Source organism: Heloderma suspectum, chromosome 2, assembly GCF_057233095.1.
Source record: "Heloderma suspectum isolate Gila_16-S chromosome 2, 16-S_ref, whole genome shotgun sequence".
Lineage (NCBI taxonomy): Eukaryota > Metazoa > Chordata > Lepidosauria > Squamata > Helodermatidae > Heloderma > Heloderma suspectum.
The window spans coordinates 399,980,199-400,006,468 of record NC_139459.1 but is presented as its reverse complement, the minus strand read 5'-3'; the positions used below and the strand labels follow the sequence as shown (position 1 = coordinate 400,006,468).

The following is a 26,270-nucleotide window of genomic DNA, read 5'->3' as shown; positions in this document are numbered from 1 at the left end:
TTAACTTCTCAAAAACATTCTTGCCACACTCCATGCTTTCAAATGGTTTGTCTCTGGTATAGGTCCTTTGATGTAAGGTAAGTTGTTAACTCCCTGGAAAAGACCCTGATGCTGGGAAAGACTGAAGGCAAAAGGAGAAGGGGACAGCAGAGGATGAGATGGCTAGATAGCATCACGGATGCAATGAATATGAACTTGAGCACGCTCCGGGAGAGAGCGCAGGACAGGAAGGCCTGGCGTGCTATGGTCCATGGGGTCACGAAGAGTCGGACACGACTGAACGACTGAACAACAACAACAACAAGTTGTTAAACTGAAACTACAGCTTTTTCCACATACAAAACATTTCTATGGTTTCCCCCCAGTGTGGGTTCTCTGATGTGAAGTAAGATTATCTCTCCGGGTGAAGCCCTTTCCACATTCCAGACATTTAAATGGTTTCTCCCCTGTGTGAGTTCTACGATGCGAAGTAAGTTTATCCATCTGGCTGAAGCTCTTTCCGCACTCCAGGCATTTAAATGGTTTCTCCCCTGTGTGGGTTCTACGATGTGACGAAAGCTTATCCCTCCGGCTGAAGCTCTTTCCACAATCCAGGCATTGAAATGGTTTCTCTGCTTTGTGGGTTCTTTGATGTGAATGAAGGTTACTGCTCACACGAAAGCTCTTCCCGCACTCCAGACATTCATAGGGTTTCTCTCCTGTGTGTATACTTTGATGTAAAATAAGAGATGAATTCTGGCTGAAGCTCTTCCCACACTCCAGGCATTCCAGCTGATTATCCCCTTTGTGGGTTCTTTGATGTGAAGTAAGGTATCCATGCCATCGGAAGCTCTTCCCACACTCCAGACATTCATAGGGTTTCTCTCCTGTGTGGGTTCTTTGATGTAAAGTAAGGCTTGAGCTGTGCCTGAAGCTCTTTCCACACTCCACACATTTATATGGTTTCTCCCCCGTGTGAATTCTTTCATGTAAAGTAAGTGTATCCTTCCGGCTGAAGCTCTTTCCACATTCCAGACATTTAAATGGTTTCTCTCCTGTATGGATTCTTTGGTGTAAAGTAAGTTTATCCCTCTGGCTGAAGCTCTTTCCGCACTCCAGGCATTTAAATGGTTTCTCTCCTGTGTGGATTCTTTGATGTAAACTAAGGCTTGAGCTCTGACTGAAGCTTTTCCCACACTCCAGACATGTATATGGTTTCTCCCCCGTGTGGGTTTTCCAATGGCTCTCGAGGGTTGATTGATAAGCAAACCTTTTCCCACACGCCGGGCACGCCTTCCTTCTCTCTCCTTCATGAACTTTTGGATGGACTGGAATTTCCTGGAAGTCCCCATCCAGACAAGCCATGGGTTCATTCCTCTCCAGATTTCTTTGGGTTCCCTCCTGCTTCTCCATTCCACCTTCATTCCCAACATTCTCTTCCACATCTGGACACTTATTGATTCCCTCCAACACTTCATGGGCTCCTTTTGTATTTGCCGTCTCCCAGACGTCCCTTGCTGAGATAAAGAGAGAAACCGAACGTGAGAAACGGACATTCAAATCAGGGACTGAACCAAAGCAACTGCGGTGGAAAAAGTCAGAACGTAAAAGCCAGCTCCAACTGGACATTCCTTCCAAAGGCTGGGTGGGGAACCCGATCGTGCCACAGAGGAGGCAACTGGGCCCCCCTTCGCAGACCCCAAGAAGAGTAAACAAGGGGATACATCCCAGGGACACATTCATTTCCATCCAGCCAGGCCGGTGCGACATTCATGCTTTGAAATTCAGGACGACTTCCCCACGTGCTCAGAAAAATAATCCCCAACCTCTGGAGTGCCTTGGCCTTCGGCTCCCGAAGAGTAGCAGGATCAGAGCAGCCATTAGCTTTGCATGGCCATTAACGGGGCATGCCGTATTACCTTTGTGCTGTATCCCAACTCAACTTTGCACCAGGCTATTCCATTTTGAAGACTTTGCTGTCCCTTTTTCTCCCACCCTGTCTCTCCCTCTTCCTCCATCTCTCTCCCCTGCCTGTCTCTCTCTCTTTACCTCTCCACCCTCTGTCTCCCTCTCTCTTTCCCTGCCTGTCTCTCTCCCCCTCGCTCTGCCCTGTGTCTCCCTGCCTGTCTCTCCCCCTGCCTGTCTCTCTCTCTCTCTGCCCTCTATGTCTCTCTCCCCCCCTCCCTCCATGTCTCTCTCTCTCTCTCTCTCTCTCAGCACCACTGGTAAATAATATGGTAATACACTGTGCCAGGCCTTTCCACTTCACTTACCCCACTTCTTGTCCTTTTCTTCAAGCCAGGAGGTGAGGTCAGATGTGGGCACCAGGGGTCCTCCTTCATGGAAGAAGAAAAACGTGGCTGTTAATTATGGCACCTGTGACCGCAAAAACATCCAGAGATTCCAGTCTAGAGAGAAGCGTCTGCTTAGACCATCCCACCAGCTCCAAAAGAGAGCCAAAAACATCAACTGGCGTTAGCTACAGGTTCTCCTGCCTGCAAAGCAACCCCGAATCCTAGCCAGAATAGAAGAAAGCAGTGCAAAAAAAGCTCAGCTTAGTCAGAATATCCCACGCAGACCTCCAGTCTGGCAACGTCCTTACAGGTATGGAATGACAACAACAGGAATCACAACCTTTGAGCATTGACCAAGAAAAGGTGCTCTTACCGAGAGAGGCCAGATTTTGCCAGTTCTCTTCCATGACTTCCCTGTGCAAAAACTTCTGGTCTCGATCAAGCAGGGCCCACTCCTCCTCCGTGAAATACACAGCCACCTCCTCAAAGGAAACCAGACCCTGAAAAAGGAAGGAAGTATTTTCTCCTGAGCGACACTAAACAGGATTATGTTCATGTCTTCACCTAATATAAAATGAAATAAGAATCAAAGCAGGGACAGTCGAAAAATACTGGTCTGAGTACGACGTGTTCCTTTATCTTTGCTTTCTGCCTTACAAGAGACTCATCGGTTCCCATTCATGTGTCAAACAGGTTCAAATAACGTCTGCCTTTTCTGTTTTCATAGGGAGAGCAGCCAGTGCTTCCCTGTCCCAGCATCTTAGGACTTTAACACAAAATGTGTTTCTATGAAGTTTACCACTACCGTTCCCCTAATTTGTTATCTAACGCAAAGCCTAAGGGGGAGCCCTGCGAAACGCAAAAGACAAAACCACATCTTAAATTTTAAAAAATCAGAACAAATCCTCACACAGAAGCTTCATTCATCAGGGTCGGATAAACTCCCACATAAACCAGCATTGGATCCAGGTGTTAGTGTGATAAAAGGGTCTGCATAGCAGGCAGACAGGATCCAGGGAAGGCTCGTCCCGTCGAACTACCCCGAAGGAGAACCCCTCCTTACCCGAGCTGAGTGCAGAGCTCTTCCCGCTTCACCATAAATGAGAGAAGATCTGGACCACGTCCCGGATGTCGTCCCACTGACTGTGAGAATAACAAGAAAAGATGGAAGGATACATATTTTTCTACATCCGTTCCAAAAACCACATCATTCTGATCCTACCTACCTGGGGGCACAATTCGAGTTGCTGGATTTGGGCGAAAAGTGCTCAGAGGGTTGCACCCAACATTCTCTTGCGTTGGGAATCCCACTCCACTTATCCACCGGCCTCGCCCCATTGAAATCTTGACTGTGGACGGAGGAGACCCACGTGGGAAAACCCACACTGGGGGAGTGGGGGTGGAATGGAGGGCTCTTCACTGTCTCCCCACCGCAAGAGTCTGTCTCTGTGGCAGCTGAGGCTATGGGCAAATTTAACCCTGGCGTGGGCAACACGCAGCTCGTATGTTGCAGCTGTCACCCCCCACCCCCCCCCCGGCCACGGCAGCGAGCAAATAAAGAGGTGGTTTTGCTGGAAAACTAGCTGCAGGGAAGGATGCATATCCTGGTGAATGGGGGTGGGGATGCCCCCCAGCTGAAAATGCAATGCAATGCATTGGCAGCCCCCTGACCCCCGGAACTGGGCTGGCTTTGAAACACAGCCCTCCCCCACAACGACCCCCAGAACTTGCCTGGATTTGGTTCAGCCAGCAAACCGAGATAGGGGTTAAAGGATCCAGTCAAACATCTGGCTACATCAGCAAAGCTTTACCTCTTTGAAATCAGGGAACAATAACGCTGACCTTCCTCGCTATAACAACTGCACCATCCCCTTTGCCCCTCCTTGTTGCTCCTTCGTTGCAGTGGCCGTGTGCGCACACAGGGGGTTAGCTGGAATAAGACGGCCATAGTTTGCATCCCTGGTGCCTTTCACGTAGCAGGCCTCCTGCCACCGCACGTCTGTTCTGTCCCTCGATTCTCAGGCGGGTCCCTAGCCCAGTGTATCGGCCATGGTGATGGTTGAACTCCTTCTTAAGAGAGAGAAAACCTCTTCCCTCCTCTCATTTCCTCCCTCCTGCCTGCCCTCACCACCGTTTTTCTAACCGCCCAAGTCTCAGTCTCACATCCCCAGCAGCAAAGCACTTCACGTGGGGCTGCCCTTCTGGCTGATCCGGAAGCTGCAGCCGACGCGGAACACCGTGGCCCGCTTGGTAACGGGAGCGGCTTATCGCTGCCATGTCACTCCTATTCTGCTCGACGGAACGGAACTGAATTCCTATATGCCGCTGGGCACGTTTTAAGCTTTGGGCTCTTTTTTTCCGAAAGCCCTGCACAGCTCAGGACCAGGAGACTTAGGGGGTTGCTTGACCCCGTGCCTGCCTGCTGGGTTGCTGAGCTCATCAGGAGATACCCTGGTGGCACCCCAGGTTCCGGGGGTCTGGTCCGTGATGACCCAAAACAAGGCCTTTCGTATCGTAGTGCCCGATCTCTGGAACTCCCTGCCACTACAGAACTAGCAGGCACCGACTTTTCTGGGTTTCCAGCACCTACTGAAAACACAGCTTTCCCAACAGGCATTCCCAGGGAGGTGACCGTGTTCCCTGTACGAAGACTTGTGTTTGCACACAGATCGACGGGGAGGAATCGAGTAAGTGAAACTGCTGGATGTGTTTGCAAGAGAGTTCAAGATGTCAAATCTCACGCTGTTCCAAGTTAGGCAGAACAGGAGCATGGAATGTGAGCGATTCATAAATATAGTCAAGTCAACAAAGAAAAGTTGCAGCGTGAATCCCCTCTTCCCAACATGCTGCTATTGTCCCTGCCACCTTTACCTGGTACCAATGACCCCGATTTATCCTATACTACCGCCCCCCTCTCTTTTCTGCCTGCCTCGAACTCTGCACTGCCATTTCCGTCTCCCCGTCTCCACTCAGACCCACTTTGATCTCACCGGGTTCGTCTCAGCCACTAACGCGGCAGCCTGGAAAACTCGAAGCCTGCTCTGGTTCGAAAGAAGAGTGGGGAAGATGACCCCTTCTTTCTAGATTCCTCCTTAATATTTCACTTGAACCCAAACTGCAGCAGCTAGGACACTCCCGCCCACAGAGGCCTATTTCTTAGGCATGAGCAAAAGGGCTTTCTCCCACTTCACTCCCAAATTGGCTACACTCCCCGTTCAGGGTAAGACTGGCCCCCACAGCCTCAGCTTTTCGGAAAGGAGTTAAGACGCATCTCTTTAATTTGGACTTTTAAAAGAGGAATAGTGGTTTCAATACGGCTTTATTGCTTCTTATGTATTTCTGTATTATTCCTTTTATTTGTGTTGCCATGCACAAATAACAAAAGAAATCACTGGTATTGTCGGTGACATTTGTGGAAAGACGGCGTATAAAACATAATAAATAAATATATAATGAGATTGCCAAGCCTTTAGCATCCCAAAGCCTGAAATTCACAAGGCAGGGCCTGGCGATATATCACAGGTGGCCAACCCTGAAAGAGAAGTCCTCATGAGGAAAATCAACACCTTGCAGACAGATCGACTGGGAGGAATCAAGAAGGTGAAACCGCTAGAGATGTTTGCAAGAAAGTTCAAGATGTCAAATTTCACACTGCTCTAAGTTAGGTAACAGAGGACCGTGGAAACTGACCTACCACTCGAGGAACCAGGCAAGATACAGTCCCACCACAAATCAGAGCACCTGCTTACCGATTGTTCGTGGTTCGGGGGAAAGACACTCACTGAAATAAGGGCCGGACAAGAAACCAAGCAATGCAATAAATAAATTATTCTCCAGAGACATTTGATCTTTCAGTTCCTGGCATACAAACTCCCACTCCCTACATCAGCTTCAATTTAAAATGCTGGGTTGGACTGATACAGTTTTAAAGGGCAGGAGGTGAACTCATTTTCAAACTAAGGGAGAAACTAAAAATGAGGATTTCCCACCCCAGCCCTCAGGAGAACAGCATCCAGTCAGTCAAGAGGTTGAGATGCTGTTGAAATATATGCTGGTTAGTCCTTACCTGGTGCTGTGACATCTCCATCGCTTTCCTGCACGACCCACCTGAATGGCAGCCTTTGCACGGGATGCAACGGAGCCTTCTCCGTCCCAGGGAAGTCGCTGCCCATGTCTGTCTGCCCCTCCACCTGAAACGGCAGCGAGGATCCCAGGCAGGGAAGGGAAGAGGCGTTAGGAAAAGGGCAGGCGAAGGCCAAAGGGGGGGATGACAAAACATGGACAACTGGTGGGGATTTCAGGGTCGTTGTGATCTGCCCCATGGGCCTGCCTAGACGAACACTCTCACCGGGTGTTCTTTCTGCCCCCTTTCCTCTGCTTGGCCCAGGAGGAAGCCTTCTGCCAGGGCCACCGCCTGGGAACTGGTCTCCGGCCCACACTCTCTGACCCAGCTCTCCATCTCCGGGAGGGAGGACAGCCAGCAGCTGCTCCAGGACCCGATTCTCGGTGTGCCTTCAATGGCAAAAGCGGTGGAGTTGACTGCAAAGCTCTTGGGGCCCCTCAGGCTCCTGGGGGCAACCCCCCGCAAAAATTCCTTCAACAGCGTCTTCTTCTTCTTCGGCCAGTTTCTCCAGGGAGTTGCTGTGTGTGCCAGGGGCTCTGCTCTGGCAGCCCAGAGCGGGTGATTCCAGCCCTCGACCGGGGCGTCTCCCTGCAGGAAGGGCAGATGAATGTGAAGACTTGCGGAGGAACTAGAGCAGCCATGCCCAACCGGGGTCTTTCAGCCGCACGCACAGATCGGCACTTTCGCCTGGTTGATCATTCAGAAGGCAGCCCCCCCCCCCCGCCCTGGTGCCCTGCATGCACACAAACACTCACTCCCTGCCCCCCCACCCAAGACCCCCTCCCTCCCCCTCCCCTTTCCTTCTCCTGCCTCCCAACATACACCCACAGACCAGTCTGGGTCTAAGCATCCCAGTGCAAGAGGGGGGGGGGGGTTGGGAGGGTCTCCAACAAACCAGTTTAATACAACAAAGATCCTTGTGGCGCCTTAAAGCCTACGCCATTTATTCTGGCGTGAGCTTTTGTGGACTGGAACCCACTTCATCCGATGCCACGCGGCTCTTGGGGGCTGCTACCCCGCTGGGGGTCGGGGGGGGCTGGAGGAGGGGTCTGCTGCGCTGGCCCCCCCGTGTGGTCTCTCTCTCGCCCCCTTCCCTATCTGGGCTGCTGTGCCCCATGGCACTTCCAAACCCCACTCCCCATCCTGCACCGCATTTTCAGCCCCACCGGGGGGGGGGGGGGTGGAGACTGCCAGTGCAGCGCATGCCTCTTTGGCCGCGGGGGGGGGGGGCGGGGGTGGAACTACCTATACGCTGCATTTTCGGCCCCATACGGGGGGACTGCCCATGCATTGCATTTTCCGGGGGGGGGGGGCTGCCCATGCATTGCATTTCTAGTCTCTTAGTGGGGGGGTGTTCCAGGGCATTGCATTTCCAGCGGGGGGGGGGGCTTCCCATGCATTCAATGGCATTGCTTTGCATTTGCTCCCGGAGTGCAGGAGGTGCGGGGGGGGGGGCTGTCCTGCACCTAAGAGGCGCTTTGCACTCACCAGATGCTCTTGCGGGGGGGGGGGTGGACAGGAACTGATTGTCTCTACTAAGGCGCCCCTCTAGGCAGCGGGACTCTCTCTCTCTCTCTCTCTCTCCCTCTCCCTCTCCCCATTCAGCCACCCACCCCACGTCCCCCGCCGCAATGTAGTAGGTGCTGCCTGTCCGCACCGCGGAGGCAGGAAGCGGGGTGCGTGGCGCCGTAGGAGGAGCGCAGAGCCTTTTCCGGGCAGCGGGGCCACTCTTTGCTTTCCTCCTCCCCGCACCCCCTCCCCTGCTCGGATCCTCCTTCCCCTCTCTTTCCTGCTCCGAGCTATTGAAGCCCCTTGTTCTGGGGGGAGCCCTAGCCACAGCCTCCGTTCCCGGGGGCGGCGGGGCGGGGGAGCAAAGAAATGCTTTGCTTGGATCCGTGTTTGTGTCTGCTGTCTTGTCTAACGTTTGCAGCTAAACAGCGTCTCTGTGTTGCACACTATTGCACTTTCGAAGGTTTCTCGTCTTTGCAAACTGCCCCGAGTGCTTTGGCTATTGGGTGGCGCAGAAATGTAAGAAATGAAATGAGCCTCCCTGCTTCCCAGCATTTCTTGTGACAAAGGCGAGCAGGCGACTTGTGGCACCTTTCAAGGCGAACACGTTTCTTCTGGCAGAAGCTTTCGGACACTTCTATATAAGAACGTAAGAGCTGTGCTGGATCAGACCAAGGGTCCATCTAGTCCAGCATTCTGTTCACACACTGGCCAACATTCATACGAATGACTCTATGAATGAAAGAATACATCTTAGAGACCAGGCCTGGCGCTCAAGGCGCAACTGTCTACTGGACCGACCTGGAGTAATCACCCCACTGGAGTGATCACCCTATTAGAGTCACCAGGGAAACTGTTTCAGCAGCCTCTTAATATTTCAGCTTCTGTTTTAAGCTTGGAGAAAGGCTTGTCTGCCAGTTGACTCCCAAAATTACACCTTTTAAGCCATTTAACAGCTCCGTCTTAGTTCAGATGAGTCACCAGAGACAGGATTTCTTTGCCACTGCTAGAGTTTTTAAGAGTTAAGCTCAGATTTGGAGTATATAAGCAGCATCCAGTCAGCTCAATTGTTCGGACGCCTTTGACCCAAAGATGGCTTATTTTTTTCCTCAGGAGGAATCGTGTGGAACCTCCCCTCTCCCTCTGTTGCTGAAGATGCAGCCACTTCCTCCATCTTCATCACGCTCAAAGCTACACGGAAAAAGTACTTTCGCGAGACCAGACTTACTTTGCAGAAGCCATGCTGATTCTCCTTCAACAAGACTTGTCTTTCTATACGTTTAAGAACGTTGCATAACATTATTTCATGTTATAATATTACATTCATCTGCTCATATATTCTAAACCATCAGATTATTATTATTATTTGCTTTTTAAAAGACTGTATCTTCTTCCAAATCTTAGAAGTAGAAACAGGAATGGACCTCAGGTGCATTGTGAATGTGGGGAAAATTCACAGAACCGTTACAGCCTGCACACATCCAGCATCTTCAGAGAGCTCCAATGGGGAAGGACTGATCCAATGAGATTGGGGTTTTTGCTGTCGTTCTAGCAGTTCTGCAGTATTTCGATGGATCTGGATAAAAGTGGGAATCTGGCTGCTATCGCTGACATTATGAACTCGTTAGCATTTCCCCGTAAGCCCATTGCTGAAGTCAAGCGAGACAGGCATCCCCCAAAACAATGCTTGGATATAGAGGGACAGGCATACCCCAGGTACAGAGGGACAGGCATTCCCATAAACAACACTCACTGTAGACCAAAATGCCACTGTGTTGTTACTTAACGTTCTCCTCTAGACACACAAACGAAGTCAGTATGTTCTCAAGACACTCATTCGTGCAGGGACCACAATATCAGAGGGGTTCTTGTTACAACCCTGGTGATAAGAACATCTTTGGCAAGCCAAACCCAATAATCCACGTACACACAAGCACCTTCAAACAAGGGGACATTTATTAAACAAACAAGAATTTAACATATACACTCATCCATTTGGGGAAATTAGATGGCAGTGCGTTCATGAATCAAAACGAGAACAACATGGACACATAAACATGCGTGGAACCAACAGTGGACACAGAGAGAACTGGATTGTGGGGAAATTAGTTTTGTCCCCTCGGCGACTGAATCCGAGGGCTTCGTTCCTGAAAGCTAGGCCGTGGATAGGTATAAATAATTTGGCCTGGTAGGGGATAAGCATGTGAGTGTGAAGAGACCAAGGGATGGGCAGATTAAGAAAAATGAGCGTCCCAAACATCGAGAGGCAAGGAAAACAAAAGTTCTGGCCTGAGCTTGTAAGACTGGGGAGAAGAATTTCAGGGAAGTTTGTCCTAACCAGCGGCTGTTAGGCTAATCCTGCACCGTGTCTAATCTTGATGCACAGTCACAGTAACAAAAAAGTGTGGAGGTGGGAGGCTGGCTAGAGCTCAAAACACATTTCAGGGTTTCCCTTATGACCTGGACCCGCTGAACAACTCCTTAAGGATTTCTTGCCTCCTTAACAGTCCCACCTTCCTTCTTTTAAATTTCCCCTTCCTAGTAATGCGGGGTTTAGGCTGTACACGTGGGGTGACTGACACTCTAGACACAGGGTTTAACCACAGCAGTTTACTGGTATATTATAGCAAGCTATTCACAACTAAAGGTACTTACACAATAGAGCCAAGCGATACAAAAGACCTTAAGAGAAAATAAAAGTTGCAAAACCCAAGTTCCTTTACCTTAGCTGTACTTAGACTTCTCCAGGTTGCTTTTTCCTGCTCCCTCTTCAGGCTCTGGTCTCCCTAACTCTGCTCTTACTGCTCTGGGCTCTCTGCCTCTCTCTTTTATACCCTCCTCCCTCAAAACCCAAAGTGCCACTTCAAACTTGAAGAAACTTAAGTGGAGAAATGAAACTGACACTTTACTGGAGAAACGATTCCTCTCAGGGTTATCCCTCCCAACAAAGAACTCCAGGCATCTAGACCTGACCTTTCCCCTTGCCTCTGTAGGCCTCAGACCCTCACACACGTTCACTCCAATTTATGGTGCCTTGTGTGCTTTACTCCTCTTCCTTCTCCAAGGAGGGGAAACAGGTTTGCACTATCCAAATCAAACCGTTTGGGTCCCAGGTTACCACCCTCAGCGTGGCCAAATCTTCAAGAGGAGTTGGACAAGTGAGATGAGAATGAAGAGGAAACGCGGGGATGCACACAGGGGTCCCAGCCACAGTCTCCTGACCAGAGAGGGCCTGCTCCAGCTAAAGCAGTTCCAAACAGAGCCCCAGCTATTCACATAAAAACATGCGCGCGCTCACAATGGGGAAAGAGGTGCAGGGTCAGAGGCTACACTTTTTATCAGGAGCTCCTGTAGGTAAGAGAGAAATTCAAAGAGAAGAACATCAGCCTTGATACTAGATCAGACCAAAGGTCCAAGGACAGACAAAAAATGGGCTTGCACCAGGCAAATCAGACAGTCTGCACCTTCAAATATGCTATCAAAGTTTCAAAATCCTATCAAAAGGGAGTTTCACAGAATTTATACAAGTGCTAATCTGGGTCAGGGAAAAACTGGCTTCGCACAACACACTAACCCATACTCTGCGGTTGAGTGTGGGTTGTTTGCTGAACCATGGGCTAGTGTATTGTCTGAACCCAGGACATTTTCTGCAGAGTGGCTTGTTAACCTATAGTCTGGCTTTTTCTTCCTCGAACAAGCCATCTTGAGAACCCATGGTTCATGGTTGTTCAGGGTGGTTAACAAGAGACCCTGAGGAAAAGGTCCTGGGTTCAGACAACACACTAACCCATGGTTCGACAACCCACGGTTCAATGACAACCCACACTTAACCACTTAGTGTGGGTTAGCATGTTGTATGAACAGCTCCAAAGAAACAGAGAAGTATAATCTTAATCAGAAGTTTTAGACAGAGTGCAGTTTTTCTGAAACACAAAAGAACATAAGAAGAGCCCTGCTGGATCAATCTATCTAGTCCAGGATTCTGTCCACACAGTGGCCAACCAGCTGTTGACCAGGAACCCACAAGCAGGACAGGAGTGCAACAGCATCCTCCTGCCCGTGTTCCCCAGCAGCTGGTGTACATTGGCTCACTGCCTCTGGTACTGGAGGGAGCACATAGCCATCAGGACTAGTAGCCATTGATAGCCTTCTCCTCCAGGAATTTATCTAACCCCTTTTAAAGCCATTCATATTGGTGGCCCTCACTACATCTTGTGGAAGTGAATTAGAGGAAGAAAAATATCTCCCTATTCATATTCTCCACACCGCGCATAATTTTGTAGACCTCTTATCAGTAGACCTCTTAGCTTTTCCAAGCTAAACAATCCCAGCTGTTGTAACCTTCCCTCACAGGGGAGATGCTCCAGCCCCTTGACCATTTCAGTTACCCTTTTCTGCACCTTTTCCAGCCCCACAATATCCTTTTTAGGGGTGGTGACCAGAACTGGACACAGCATTCCAAGCGTGGTCGCACCACAGATTTGTGTAAGGGCAGTATGATATTGGCAGTTTTGTTCTTAGTTCCTTACAGCGGCCGCACACTGGGTTGACATTTTCATCAAGCCATCCACCACAACCCCAACATCTCTTTCTTGGTCAGTCACCACTAGCTCACATCCCATCAGGGTATACGAAGTTGGGATTTTTTGCCCCAACGTGCCTCACTTTACACTTGCTTACATTGAACTGCATTTGCCATTTAGAGGCCCATTCTCCCAGTTTGGAGAGATCCTGTTGGAGCGCCTCACAATCCCTGTTTGTTTTAATCACCCTAAATACTTTCGTGTCTTCGGCAAACTTGGCCACTTCACTGCTCACTCCTAATTCCAGATCATTTGTGAACACACTGAAAAGCATTGTTCACAATACAGATCCTTGTGGGACCCCACTATTTACTTCCCTCCATTGGGAGAACTCACCATTTATTCCTACTCTCTGCTTTCTGTTCTTTAACCAGTGACTAACCCATAAAAGGATTCTCCTCTTATTCCATGATTGCTGAGTTTGATCAGGAGTCTTTGGTGAGGGACTTTCTCAAAAGCCCTTTGGAAGTCCAAGTAGACAATGTCTACCAGATCACCACTGTCTACATGTCTACTGACACTCTCAAAGAACTCTAAAGAATGCTAACACTTTCCACACTCCCAGGTATTCATATGGTTGCTCCCCTGAGTGGGCTACTGAATGTAAGGTAAAGCTTTGACTTCTCAAAAACTTTCTTGCTACATTCCATGCTTTCAAATGGTTTGTCTCTGGTATGGGTCCTTTAATGTAAGGTAAGGTGTTCAACTGAAACTACAGCTTTTTCCACATACAAAACATTTCTATGGTTTCTCTCTGGTGTGGGTTCTCTGATGTGAAGTAAGATTATCTCTTCGGGTGAAGCCCTTTCCACATTCCAGACATTTAAATGGTTTCTCCCCTGTGTGGGTTGTACGATGCGAAGTAAGTTTATACTTCTGACCGAAGCTCTTTCCACAATCCAGGCATTTAAACGGCTTCTCAGCTTTGTGGGTTATTTGATGTGAATGAAGGTTACTAATCACACGAAAGCTCTTCCCGCACTCCAGACATTCATAGGGTTTCTCTCCTGTGTGTATACTTTGATGTAAAATAAGAGATGAATTCTGGCTGAAGCTCTTCCCACACTCCAGGCATTCCAGCTGATTCTCCCCTTTGTGGGTTCTTTGATGTGAAGTAAGGTATCCATGCCACCGGAACCTCTTCCCGCACTCCAGACATTCATAAGGTTTCTCTCCTGTGTGGATTCTTTGATGTGAAGTAAGGCTCGAACTGTGTCTGAAGCTCTTCCCGCACTCCAGACATTCATACGGTTTCTCTCCTGTGTGAATTCTTTTGTGTAAAGTAAGTGTGTCCCTCTGGCTGAAACTCTTTCCACATTCCAGACATATGAATGTTTTCTCTCCTGTGTGGATTCTTTGATGTGAATTAAGTTTATCCCTCCGGGTGAAGCTCTTTCCACATTCTAGGCATTTAAATGGTTTCTCTCCTGAGTGGATTCTTTGGTGTAAACTAAGTTTATCCCTCCGGCTGAAGCCCTTTCCACATTCCAGACATTTAAATAGTTTCTCCTCTACATGGATTCTTTCATGTAAACTAAGACTTGAGCCCTGACTGAAGCTTTTCTCACATTCCATATATTTATATGGTTTCTCCCCCATGTGGGTTTTCCAATGGCTCTCGAGGGTTGATGGAGAAGAAAACCTTTTCCCACACGCCGGGCACTCCTTCCTTCTCTCTCCTTTGTGATCTTTTGGGCAGTCTGGAATTTCCTGGAAGTCCCCATCCAGACGAGCCATGGGTTCATTCCTCTCCAGATTTCTTTGGGTTCCATCCTGCTTCTCCATTCCACCTTTATTCCCAACATTCTCTTCCACATCTGGACACTTGTTGATTCCCTCCAACACTTCATGGGCTCCTTTTGCAATTGCCGTCTCCCAGACGTCCCCTGCCGAAATAAAGAGAGAAACCAAACGTGAGAAACGGACATTCAAATCAGGGACTGAACCAAAGCAACTGCTGCGGAGAAAGTCAGAACGTAAAAGCCAGCTCCGACTGGACATTCCTTCCAAAGACTGGGTGGGGAACCCGATCGCGCCACAGAGGAGGCAACTGGGCTCCCCTTCGCAGACCCCAAGAAGAGTAAACAAGGAACACGTTCATTTCTATCCAGCCAGGCTGGTGCAACATTCATGCTTTGAAATTCAGGACGACTTCCCCACGTGCTCAGAAAAATAATCTCCAACCTCTGGAGTGCCTTGGCCTTCGGCTCCCGAACAGTAGCAGGATCAGCGCAGCCATTAGCTTTGCATGGCCATTAACGGGGCACGCCGTATTACCTTTGTGCTGTATCCCAACTCAACTTTGCACCAGGCTATTCCATTTTGAATACTTTGCTTCCCCTGTCTCTCCCTCCCTGTCTCTCCCTCCCTCCCTCTCTCCCCTGCCTGTCTCTCTCTCTTTACCTCTCCACCCTCTGTCTCCCTCTCTCTTTCCCTGCCTGTCTCTCTTCCCTTCGCTCTGCCCTGTGTCTCCCTGCCTGTCTCTCCCCCTGCCTCTCTCTCTCTCTCTCAGCCCTCTATGCCTCCCTCCCTCTCTTCCTGCCTGTCTCTCCCCCTGCCTGTCTCTCTCTCTCTCTCTCAGCCCTCTATGCCTCCCTCCCTCTCCTCCTGACTGTCTCTCCCCCTGCCTGTCTCTCTCTCCCTCTCTCAGCCCTCTATGCCTCCCTCCCTCTCTTCCTGCCTGTCTCTCTCCCCTGCCTGCCTGCCTCTCTCTACCTCTCTCCACCTGCTATGTCTCCATCCCTCCCACCCTCTCCCCCTTTCCTCCCTGTCTCTCCCCCATGCTTCTCTCTCTCTCTCTCTCTCTCTCTCCCCCCTTTCTCCACCCTCCATGTCTCTCTCTCTCTCTCTCAGTACCACTGGCAAATATTACGGTCATGCACTTCACTTACCCCACTGCTGGTTTTTCTCTGCAAGCCAGGAGGTGAGGTCTGGCACTTGTGATTGCAAAAACATTCAGAGATTCCAGCCTAGAGAGAAGCGCCTGCTTAGACCACCACCACCCCCTGCCCCAAAGAGAGCCAAAAACATCAACTGGCGTTAGCCAAAGGTTCTCCTGCATTCAACCCAACCCCAAATCCTTGCCAGAATAGAACCTAGGAGCCCTGCTGGAGCAGACCAAGGGTCCACCTAGTCCTGCATTCTGTTCACACAGTGGCCAATGAGCTGTCGACCAGGAACCCACAAGCAGGAGACGAGTGCAACAGCACCCTCCCACCCATGCTCCCCAGCAACTGGTGTACATAGGCATACCGCCTCTGGTACTGGAGGTAGCACATAGCCATCAAGCCTAGTACCCACTTATGGCCTTCTCCTACAGGAATGTGTCCAACCCCCTTTTAAAGCCATCCAAATGGGTGGCCATCATTACATCCTGTGGAAGTGAATTCCATAGTTTAACTCTGCGCTGTGTGAATGAGTCCTTCCTTTCATCTGTGCTGAATCTCCCACCCAACAGCTTCATGGGATGACCCCATTGGGTTCTAGTGTTTTGAGAGAGGGAGACAAATGTATCCCTCTCTGCATTCTCCCCACCATGCGTAACTTTGTACACCTCTATCATGTCTCCCCTGACCCGCCTTGTTTTCAAGATAAACAATCCCAGCTGTTGTAACCTTCTGTCATAGGGGAGATGCTCCAACTCCTTGATCATTTTACTTGCTCTTTGCTGCACTTTTTTCAGCTCGACAGTATATTTTCGTAGGTGTGGTGACCAGAAGCGGACACAGTATTCCAAGTGTGGTCGCACCACAGATTGGTAGAAGGGCAGTATGATCTCGGCAGTTTTATTCTCAGTTCCTTTTCTAATTATGCCTAACATGGAGTTTGCCTTTTTTACAGCAGCCACACACTGGGTTGACATGCTGTCCACCACAACCCCAAGGTTTCTTTCTTGGTCAGTAAACACTATCTAAATTGGTGGCCATCACTACATCTTGTGGAAGTGAATTCCATAGTTTAACTGAGATCTGTGTGAAGTCCTTCCTTTTATCTCTCCTGAATCTCCCACCAATCAGCTTCATGGGATGTCCCCACTGGGTTCTAGTATTATGTGAGAGGGAGAAAAAAGTCTCCCTCTCACATGAAAGAAGAATCATAGAATCATAGAATAGTGGAGTTGGAAGGGGCCAACAAGGCCATAGAGTCCAACCCCCTGCTCAATGCAGGAATCCAAGTCAGAGCATCCCGGACAGGTGGCTGTCCAGCCTCGTCTTGAAGGCCTCCAGTGTGGGAGAGCCCACCACCTCCCTAGGTCATTGGTTCGATCATCGTATTGCTCTAACAGTCTGGACGTTTTTCCTGATATTCAGCCAGAAAGAAAGCAATGTAATGAAAGCTCGGCCAAGTCAGAGCGTCCCAGGCTGTCTTACTGGCCACTGACTTCCTCCCTGCAACATCCCTACAGGTAAATATTGACAACAACAGGAATTGCAACCTTTGAGCATTGACCAAGAAAAGGTGCTCTTACCCACAGAGGCCAGATTCTGCCAATTCTCTTCCATGACTTCCCTGTGCAAAGACTTCTGGTCTCGATCCAGCAGGGCCCACTCCTCCTCTGTGAAATACACAGCCACCTCCTCAAAGGCCACCGGACCCTGAAAAAAGAAGGAAGCATTTTCTACTGAGCGACGCTAAACAGAATTAAGTTTGTGTCTTAACCTAATATGAAATGAGATAGAATTCAAAGCAAGGACTGTAGAAAAAACCCCTCTTATGAGAATCATATGTTTCTCTATTTCTGTGTCAGGAGCGCCCTAGCTGCCTCTCGCAGTCCCCACAATAGCCAACTCAGGACACAGACGACGAGGAATTCTTTCCGAGACTTTATTCCTTTATGACTGTTTCAGATACTAATCACTAGCGACTAAGCAAGGAACTGCACTGGGGAAAGATAGCAGAGTCGCCTAAGCTCTGGGTAAGGCAGTTCGTCATCGTTTGAAGGAGAACCATGGGAAGACCCTGAACTTATGGGCTAGGGAGAGATGCTCCTTCTTTCCCTTGGGTCCTTGGGACGCGACCGTTGTTTGCACGCCAAACGAGCACTACGCCTCCTTTCGGCGCCCTCCATCTGGCGCCGCTCCATGCATCTGCGCTGAGCGTCCAGCAAGCCCCCCTCCAGCGCTCTCTCACTGCCAGGATCACTATCTATCCCAGGAATGCTGGCAGGAGGAATCTCTGCCAGCTGCTGTACTTGTGAGAGATGAGCGAGCTCCTCTCCCACGGATTGCTGTTCCTCCTCAGAATCAGAACTGCTCTGGGGCTCTATTGGCTCAGTTTCCACCCTGAGATCCTGCTCTCTGCCTTACTCATAAGTTCCCATTCGTACTTGAAACATGTTTGGATAACGTCTGTGTTTTCAGTTTTCATAGGGAGAATGTAAGAACCTAAGAAGTGCCCTGCTTGATCAGAACAAAGGCCCATCTGGTCCAGCATTTTGTTCACACAGTGGCCAACCAGCTGTCAACCAGGAACCCACAAGCAACAGCACCCTCCCACCCATGTTCCCCAGCAATTGGTGTGCAAAGGCTCACTGCCTCTGGTCCTGGAGGGAGCACGTAGCCATCAGGACTAGTAGCCATTGATAGCCTTCTCCTCCAGGAATTCCTCCAACCCCCTTTGAAAACCATCCAAATTGGTGGCCGTCACATCTTGCACTAATAATTTTCATAGTTTATGCTCTTTGTGAAGGACTTCCTTTTACTTGCCTTTTCTCCAAGCTCTTTTAATCTTCCCTCATATGGGATACTCCAGCCAATGCTTCTTTGCCCCAGCATCTTAGGACTTTAACACAAACTGTGGTTTTATTTTCCACTACTGCTCCCCTGTTATTTAACAAACAGCCTGAGGGAGAGTTCTATGAAACTCAAATGACAAAACCACATCTTAAGTAAATAAAAATCACACTACATCTTCATGCAGGAGCTTCATTCATGAGGGCTGGATAAACTCCTATGTAAACCAACACTGGATCCAGGGGTTAGTGTGATAAAAGGGTCTGCATAGCAGGCAGACAGGATCCGGGGAAGGCTCGTCCCCTTGAACAACCTCGAAGGAGAACCCCACCTTACCTGAGTTGAGTGCAGAGCTCTTCCTACTTTACCATAAATGGCAGAAGGTCTGGACTGCGTCCCTGATGTTTTCCCGCTGCCTGTGAGAATAACAAGAAAAGACGGCAGGATACATATTTTTCAACAACCGTTCCGTGTGTGAAAACCACGTTTTGGGGGTTAAACTCGATGGCCTTATAGGCCCCTTCCAACCCTACTATTCTATGATCAGCCTACTTGCCTTGGGGCACAATTCAAGTTCCTGGATTTGGTCGAAAGGTTCTCACAGCGTTTGGCTCAATGATTCTCTTGCCTTGGGAACTCCCACCCCACTTATCCATCAGCCTCCCCTCTTTGAAAACTCTCGATTGTGGACAGAGGACACCCACGTGGGAAAACCTGCATAGGGCGGGGAAATGGTGTGCTCCTCACTGCAAGAGTTGCCTGCCTTGTGTCTCTGTGGCACCTGAGGCTATGGGCAAAATTAAACCAGGAGTGGGCAAACCCCCAAATTTAAACCTCCCCCACAATGCAGTGAGCAAATAAAGGGGTGATTTTGCTTGGAAACTAGCTGCAGGGAGTGATGCAGATGATGGTGATTTTGGGGAGTGGGGGATGTCCCCTGGCTGAAAATGCAATGCAGTGTATTGGCAGCCCGCCCCCCCACACCCCAAACCCTGCAAGGCTGAAAATGCAATGCATTGGCAGCCCCCTGACCCCCGGAACTGGGCTGGCTTTGAAACACAGCCCTCCCCCACAACGACCCCCAGAACTTGCCTGGCTCTGGTTCAGCCAGCAAACCGAGATAGGGGTTAAAGGATCCAGTCAAACATCTGGCTACATCAGCAAAGCTTTACCTCTTTGAAATCAGGGAACAATAACGCTGACCTTCCTCGCTATAACAACTGCACCATCCCCTTTGCCCCTCCTTGTTGCTCCTTCGTTGCAGTGGCCGTGTGCGCACACAGGGGGTTAGCTGGAATAAGACGGCCATAGTTTGCATCCCTGGTGCCTTTCACGTAGCAGGCCTCCTGCCACCGCACGTCTGTTCTGTCCCTCGATTCTCAGGCGGGTCCCTAGCCCAGTGTATCGGCCATGGTGATGGTTGAACTCCTTCTTAAGAGAGAGAAAACCTCTTCCCTCCTCTCATTTCCTCCCTCCTGCCTGCCCTCACCACCGTTTTTCTAACTGCCCAAGTCTCAGTCTCACATCCCCAGCAGCAAAGCACTTCACGTGGGGCTGCCCTTCTGGCTGATCCGGAAGCTGCAGCCGACGCGGAACACCGTGGCCCGCTTGGTAACGGGAGCGGCTTATCGCTGCCATGTCACACCTATTTTGCTCGACGGACCGGAACTGAATTCCTATATGCCGCTGGGCACGTTTTAAGCTTTGGGCTCTTTTTTTCCGAAAGCCCTGCACAGCTCAGGACCAGGAGACTCAGGGGGTCGCTTGACCCCGTGCCTGCCTGCTGGGTTGCTGAGCTCATCAGGAGATACCCTGGTGGTGCCCCAGGTTCCGGGGGTCTGGTCCGTGATGACCCAAAACAAGGCCTTTCGTATCGTAGCGCCCGATCTCTGGAACTCCCTGCCACTACAGAACTAGCAGGCACCGACTTTTCTGGGTTTCCAGCACCTACTGAAAACACAGCTTTCCCAACGGGCATTCCCAGGGAGGTGACCGTGTTCCCTGTACGAAGACTTGTGTTTGCACACAGATCGACGGGGAGGAATCGAGTAAGTGAAACTGCTGGATGTGTTTGCAAGAGAGTTCAAGATGTCAAATCTCACGCTGTTCCAAGTTAGGCAGAACAGGAGCATGGAACGTGAGCGATTCATAAATATAGTCAAGTCAACAAAGAAAAGTTGCAGCGTGAATCCCCTCTTCCCAACATGCTGCTATTGTCCCTGCCACCTTTACCTGGTACCATTGACCCCGATTTATCCTATACCACCGCCTCCCTCTCTTTTCTGCCTGCCTCGAACTCTGCACTGCCATTTCCGTCTCCCCGTCTCCACTCAGACCCACTTTGATCTCACTGGGTTCGTCTCAGCCACTAACGCGGCAGCCTGGAAAACTCAAAGCCTGCTCTGGTTCGAAAGAAGAGTGGGGAAGATGACCCCTTCTTTCTAGATTCCTCCTTAATATTTCACTTGAACCCAAACTGCAGCAGCTAGGACACTCCCGCCCACAGAGGCCTATTTCTTAGGCATGAGCAAAAGGGCTTTCTCCCACTTCACTCCCAAATTGGCTACACTCCCCGTTCAGGGTAAGACCCCCACAGCCTCAGCTTTTCGGAAAGGAGTTAAGACGCATCTCTTTAATTTGGACTTTTAAAAGAGGAATAGTGGTTTCAATACGGCTTTACTGCTTCTTATGTATTTCTGTATTAGTGCTTTTATTTGTGTTGCCATGCACAAATAACAACACAAATTATTTGTGGTCTCGGAGACTGTGAAGGTTTGAGGTTTCTCCACTTGAGTTTCATTTCTTCAGGTTTGAAGCAGCACTTTTGGTTTTGAGGGAGAAGGCTATATAAAGAGAGGGAGAGAGCCAGCAAAGAAAGAGAAAGACCAGGCTGCAGCCAGAGCCAAAGAGTCAGAAAGAGACTGCCAGAGCCTGAAGTGAGAGCAGAGCCTAAAGTGGGAGCAGGAAGAAGCAGCCTAGAGAAGTCTAACGACAGCTAGGGTAAAGGAACTTCTGTTTGCAACTTTTATTTTCTTTTAATGTCTTTCGTATCACTCAGCTCTCTTGTGTAAAAACCTTTAGTTGTAATTTGTTTGTTTTAAATGTACCAAGTAAACGGTTGTGCTTAAACCCTGTGCCTAGAGCGTCAGTCACCCAACATCTACATCCTGAACCCAATGTTACTGGGAAAGGGAAGTTTAAAAGAAGGAAGGTGGGTGTCAGAAATGGATCGTCCTTCCCCTTCGCAATCAACGCAACAAGGAGACAAAGCTTCAGGCTAATATGAACAACCGAGTGGTTCAAAATTGGGAAAGGAGTACGACAAGGCTGCATATTGCCACCCTGTTTATTTAACTTATATGCAGAGTACATCATGAGAAATGCCAGCTTGGATGAATCACAGGTCGGAATTAAGATTGCTGGGAGAATTATCAACAACCTCTGATATGCAGATGATACCACCCTAATGGCAGAAAGCGAAGAGGATCTCAAGAGCCTCTTGTTGAGGGTGAAAGAGGAGAGTGCAAAAGCTGGTTTGAAACTCACCATTAAAAAAACGAAGATCATGGCATCTGGCCCCATCACTTCCTGGCATATAGAAGGGGAAGAATTGGAAGCTGTGACAGATTTTATTTTCTTGGGCTCCAAGATCACCGCAGACGGTGATTGTAGCCATGAAATTAAAAGACGCTTGCTCCTTGGGAGGAAAGCTATGGCAAACCTAGACAGCATAGTAAGAAGCAGAGACATCACCTTGCCGACAAAGGTCCATCTAATCACAGCTATGGTTTTCCCAGTAGTAACGTATGGCTGTGAGAGCTGGACTATAAGGAAGGCTGAGCGCCGAAGAATTGATGCTTTCGAACTGTGGTGCTGGAGAAGACTCTTACGAGTCCCCTGGACTGCAAGGAGGTCAAATCAGTCCATCCTAAAGGAAATCGACCCTGAGTGCTCATTGGAAGGACAGATACTGAAGCTGAAGCTCAAATACTTTGGCCACTTAATGCGAAGAGAAAACTCTCTGGAAAAGACCCTGATGCTGGGAAAGACTGAAGGCAAAAGGAGAAGGGGACGGCAGAGGATGAGATGGCTAGATAACATCACTGGTGCAATGAATATGGACTTGAGCACGCTCCGGGAGAGAGCGGAGGACAGGAAGGCCTGGCGTGCTATGGTCCATGGGGTCATGAAGAGTCGGACACAACTGAATGACTGAACAACAAAATGACTTGATTTTGCTAGAGACGAGCCTTTCTACAAATGCATATTCAAGGACGCTCTCAGACTGCCCCAGGCCCTAAACAACAACTCTGCGATCTCTAATCAAAGGAGACGAAACAGAGAGTATTGACGTTTCCAACAATTTGCCCGTGAACCTCACGGCCAAACTTGCCTTGCAGTGATGCCCTTCCCTTGGGGTGGCTCCCTCCTACATTGGCTTCTAAGAGTGGCTATTCTGGCAGAGCGTCTGAGCCCTGTCCCTAACTTTTCCCACTTTGCTTTGCAACGCGCCCTATCATCTCTCAAGTCACGCCCCTCCTCCTCCTCCTCAGCAACGTGAGTTCTTATGGTAGAGGGAGGGGGCAGCGACTCAGCCTGGGCCATCTCTTTGTCAAGGCCTTCAGAGAGATCTCTCCCAGCATCTTGGAGCTCTAGGGAAGATCCCTCCCCCAGGCTCTGATCTAGCTGTTCCAACTCTGATTCAGAATTGGAGCTGTTAGACATCTCAAGGGGGCTGGACTCATCCCTGACAGTGGGACTCTTAAGGAGGCAAGAAATCCTTAAGGGGTTGCTCAGGGGTCCAAGCCAAAAGGGGAACCCTGACGGTGACATCTGTGGAAAGGTGGCATATAAAATGAGATAAATAAATGTATAACGAGATTGCCAAGCCCCTAGCATCCCAAAGCCTGAAATTCACAAGGCAGGGCCTGGTGATTTATTACAGATGGCCAACCCTGAAAGAGAAGTTGTCATGAGGAAAATCAACACCTTGCAGAGAGATCGACTGTGAGTTATCAAGTAAGTGAAACCAGTAGAGATGTTTGCAAGATAGCTGAAAGTATCAAATTTCACGCTGTTCCAAGTTAGGTAAAAAAGGACCGTGGAAGCTGACCTACCACTCGAGGAACCAGTCAAGATACAGTCCCACCACAAATCAGAGCACCTACTTGCCAATTGTTCCTGGTTCAGGGGAAAGACACTCGCTGAAATAAGGGCTGGACAAGAAACCAAGCAATTAAATAAACTAAGCAATGCAATAAATAAATTATTCTCCAGAGACATTTGAGCTTTCAGCTGCTGGCATAAAAACTCCCACTCCCTACATCAGCTTCAATTTAAAATGCTGGGTTGCATCGAAACAGTTTTAAAGGGCAGGAGGTGAACTCATTTTCAAACTAAGGGAGAAACTAAAGATGAGGGTTTCCCACCCCAACCCTCAGGAGAACAGCGTCCAGCACACTCGAGAGATTGAGATGCTGTTGAAATATATGCCGGTTAGTCCTTACCTGGTGCTGTGACACCTCCATCGCTTTCCTGCACGACCCACCTGAATGGCAGCCTTTGCATGGGATGCAACGGAGCCTTCTCCATCCCAGGGAAGTCACTGCCCATGTCTGTCTGCCCCTCCACCTGAAACGGCAGCGAGGATCCCAGGCAGGGAAGGGGCGTTAGGAAAAGGGCAGGCTAAGGCCAAAGGGGGGGATGACAAAACATGGACAACTGGTGGGGATTTCAGGGTCGTTGTGATCTGCCCCATGGGCCTGCCTAGACGAAACACTCTCACCTGATGTTCTTTCTGCCCCCTTTCCTCTGCTTGGCCCAGGAGGAAGCCTTCTGCCAGGGCCACCGCCTGGGAACTGGTCTCCGGCCCGCACTCTCTGACCCAGCTCTCCATCTCCGGGGGAGGACAGTCAGGAGCTGCTCCAGGACCCGATTCTTGGTGTGCCTTTGGAGTTGGCTGCAAAGCTTTCGGGGCTCTTGGCCTCCTGGGAGCAAAACTCCTCAAAGATTACTTCAACAGCCCCTTCTTCTTCTTTCGCGTTTCTCTAGGAAGGCCTGCAAAGCCAGGGAGTTGCTCTGGCTGCCCAGAGCGGATGATTCCAGCCGTCGACCGGGGCTGCTCCCTGCAGGAAAAGGCAGATGAATGTGAAGACTTGCGGAGACAACCGGGGTCTTTCAGCCACATGCACAGATCGGCACAGACAGGCACTTTCACAATGCAGCCCCCCCCCCCAGCCCTCCAAGACCCCATCCAGCCCTTTCCCCTTTTCTTCTCCTGCCTCCCAACATACACCCACAAACCAGTTTGGGTCTAAGCATCCCAATTCAAGAGGAGGATGGGGTGGTGGTGGTGGGGGGTCTCCTACAAACCAGTTGGAAACAGCAAAGATCCTTGTGGCACCTTAAAGCCTACGACATTTATTCTGGCACGAGCTTTTGCAAACTGGAGCTCACTTCACCAGATGCCACACCGCTTTTTGTTGCTGCACAGCTGTAACAGGGCTGCCACCTCTCTGGAAACGGCTCAGGGTTCAAAACAGGCTTCCCTGCGCCCCCAAGCAAGTGGCGGGGGGGGGTGTCTCGAGGACTGGGCCCAGGAGCCCCCAGCTCAGCAGAGAGAGGAACCCTGGAAGGGTCAACACCACAGGCCTTTCTGTCTGTCTCGCTCCCTGAAGAACGTAAGAAGAGCCCTGCCGGATCAGGCCAAGGGTCCATCTAGTCAAGCTTTCTGTTCACACCCTGGCCAACCAGCCGTCGGCCAGGAACCCACAAGCAGGGCACGAGCACAACGGTACTCTCCCTTCCTCCCCTTCCCAGGCTGCTAGAGCCCTGGGCACTTCCAAAACCCACTCACCTGTATTGCACTGCACTCTTAGCCTTAGGGGGCGGTGTGTGTGTGTGTGAGTGCATTTTCAGCCTTCCTGGTGCTGGGGGGGGGGCATTGCACTTTCAGCTGCGGTGGCGTCTGCCAACACATGGCATTTTATCCCGGATTTTCAGCAGGGGGTGGGGATCTATCAACGCATTCAGTTGCACTGATCTGCATTGCATGGCATTTTCTCTGGGGTTTTAAGCCGGGGGGGCGGGGCGGTGCATTGCATTTCCTCCCAGATTTCCAGCATGGAAAAGGGGGGGGGGGGTTCTGCCAATGCATTGCATTTTCTCCCGGATTTCCAGCCCGGAAGGGGTGGGGGCTGCCGGTGCATTGCATTTCCTCCCAGATTTCCAGCATGGAAAAGGGGGGGGGGGGTTCTGCCAATGCATTGCATTTTCTCCCGGATTTCCAGCCCGGAGGGGGTGGGGGCTGCCGGTGCATTGCATTTTCTCCCAGATTTCCAGCCCGGAAAGGGGTGGGGGGTTCTGCCAATGCACTGCAGTTTCTCCTGGATTTCCAGCCCGGAGGAGGTGGGGGCTGCCGGTGCATTGCATTTCCTCCCAGATTTCCAGCATGGAAAAGGGGGGGGGGGGTTCTGCCAATGCATTGCATTTTCTCCCGGATTTCCAGCCTGGAGGGGGGGGGGGCTGCCGGTGCATTGCATTTCCTCCCAGATTTCCAGCATGGAAAAGGGGGGGGGGAGGGTTCTGCCAATGCATTGCATTTTCTCCCGGATTTCCAGCCGGGGGGGGGGGGGCGCTGCCAGTGCATTGCATTTCCTCCCAGATTTCCAGCATGGAAAAGGGGGGGGGGGAGGGTTCTGCTAATGCATTGCATTTTCTCCCGGATTTCCAGCCCGGGGGGGGGGGGGCGCTGCCAGTGCATTGCATTTTCTCCCAGATTTCCAGCCCGGGGGGGGGGGGGCGCTGCCAGTGCATTGCATTTTCTCCCAGATTTCCAGCCCGGAAAGGGAAGGGGGGGTTCTGCCAATGCATTGCATTTTCTCCCGGATTTCCAGCCTTGGGGGGGGGGGGTGCTCCGTTAGTGCATTCCATCGCATCGCAATGCATTTTCTCCCGGAGTTTGGGGGGGGGGCGGCGGCGGCGCGCCTAAGAGTCACTTTGCACTCACCAGACGCTCCTGTGGCCGGGGGCAGGGGGGGGGGGCGGGGAG

At 50.4% G+C, this 26,270-nt stretch overlaps 1 protein-coding gene across 1 annotated transcript in view; it reads right to left on the bottom strand.

Moving 5' to 3' along the window:
* LOC146356622 (uncharacterized) overlaps nt 1–26,257 on the bottom strand; it is a 39,651-nt gene extending 13,394 nt beyond the window's left edge. The window contains 16 exon segments of the mRNA XM_084830225.1: nt 324–1,496; nt 2,253–2,315; nt 2,647–2,773; nt 3,392–3,416; nt 3,500–3,622; nt 4,402–4,640; nt 4,864–4,973; nt 6,340–6,463; nt 6,622–6,984; nt 11,024–11,043; nt 13,196–14,374; nt 16,957–17,083; nt 18,557–18,636; nt 23,728–23,851; nt 24,006–24,345; nt 26,229–26,257. Of these exon segments, the coding sequence (XP_084686351.1) occupies nt 324–1,496; nt 2,253–2,315; nt 2,647–2,773; nt 3,392–3,416; nt 3,500–3,622; nt 4,402–4,640; nt 4,864–4,973; nt 6,340–6,463; nt 6,622–6,984; nt 11,024–11,043; nt 13,196–14,374; nt 16,957–17,083; nt 18,557–18,636; nt 23,728–23,851; nt 24,006–24,116 (3,988 nt within the window). The 5' untranslated portion in view covers nt 24,117–24,345; nt 26,229–26,257.
* Between the last annotated feature and the right edge of the window lie 13 nt (nt 26,258–26,270).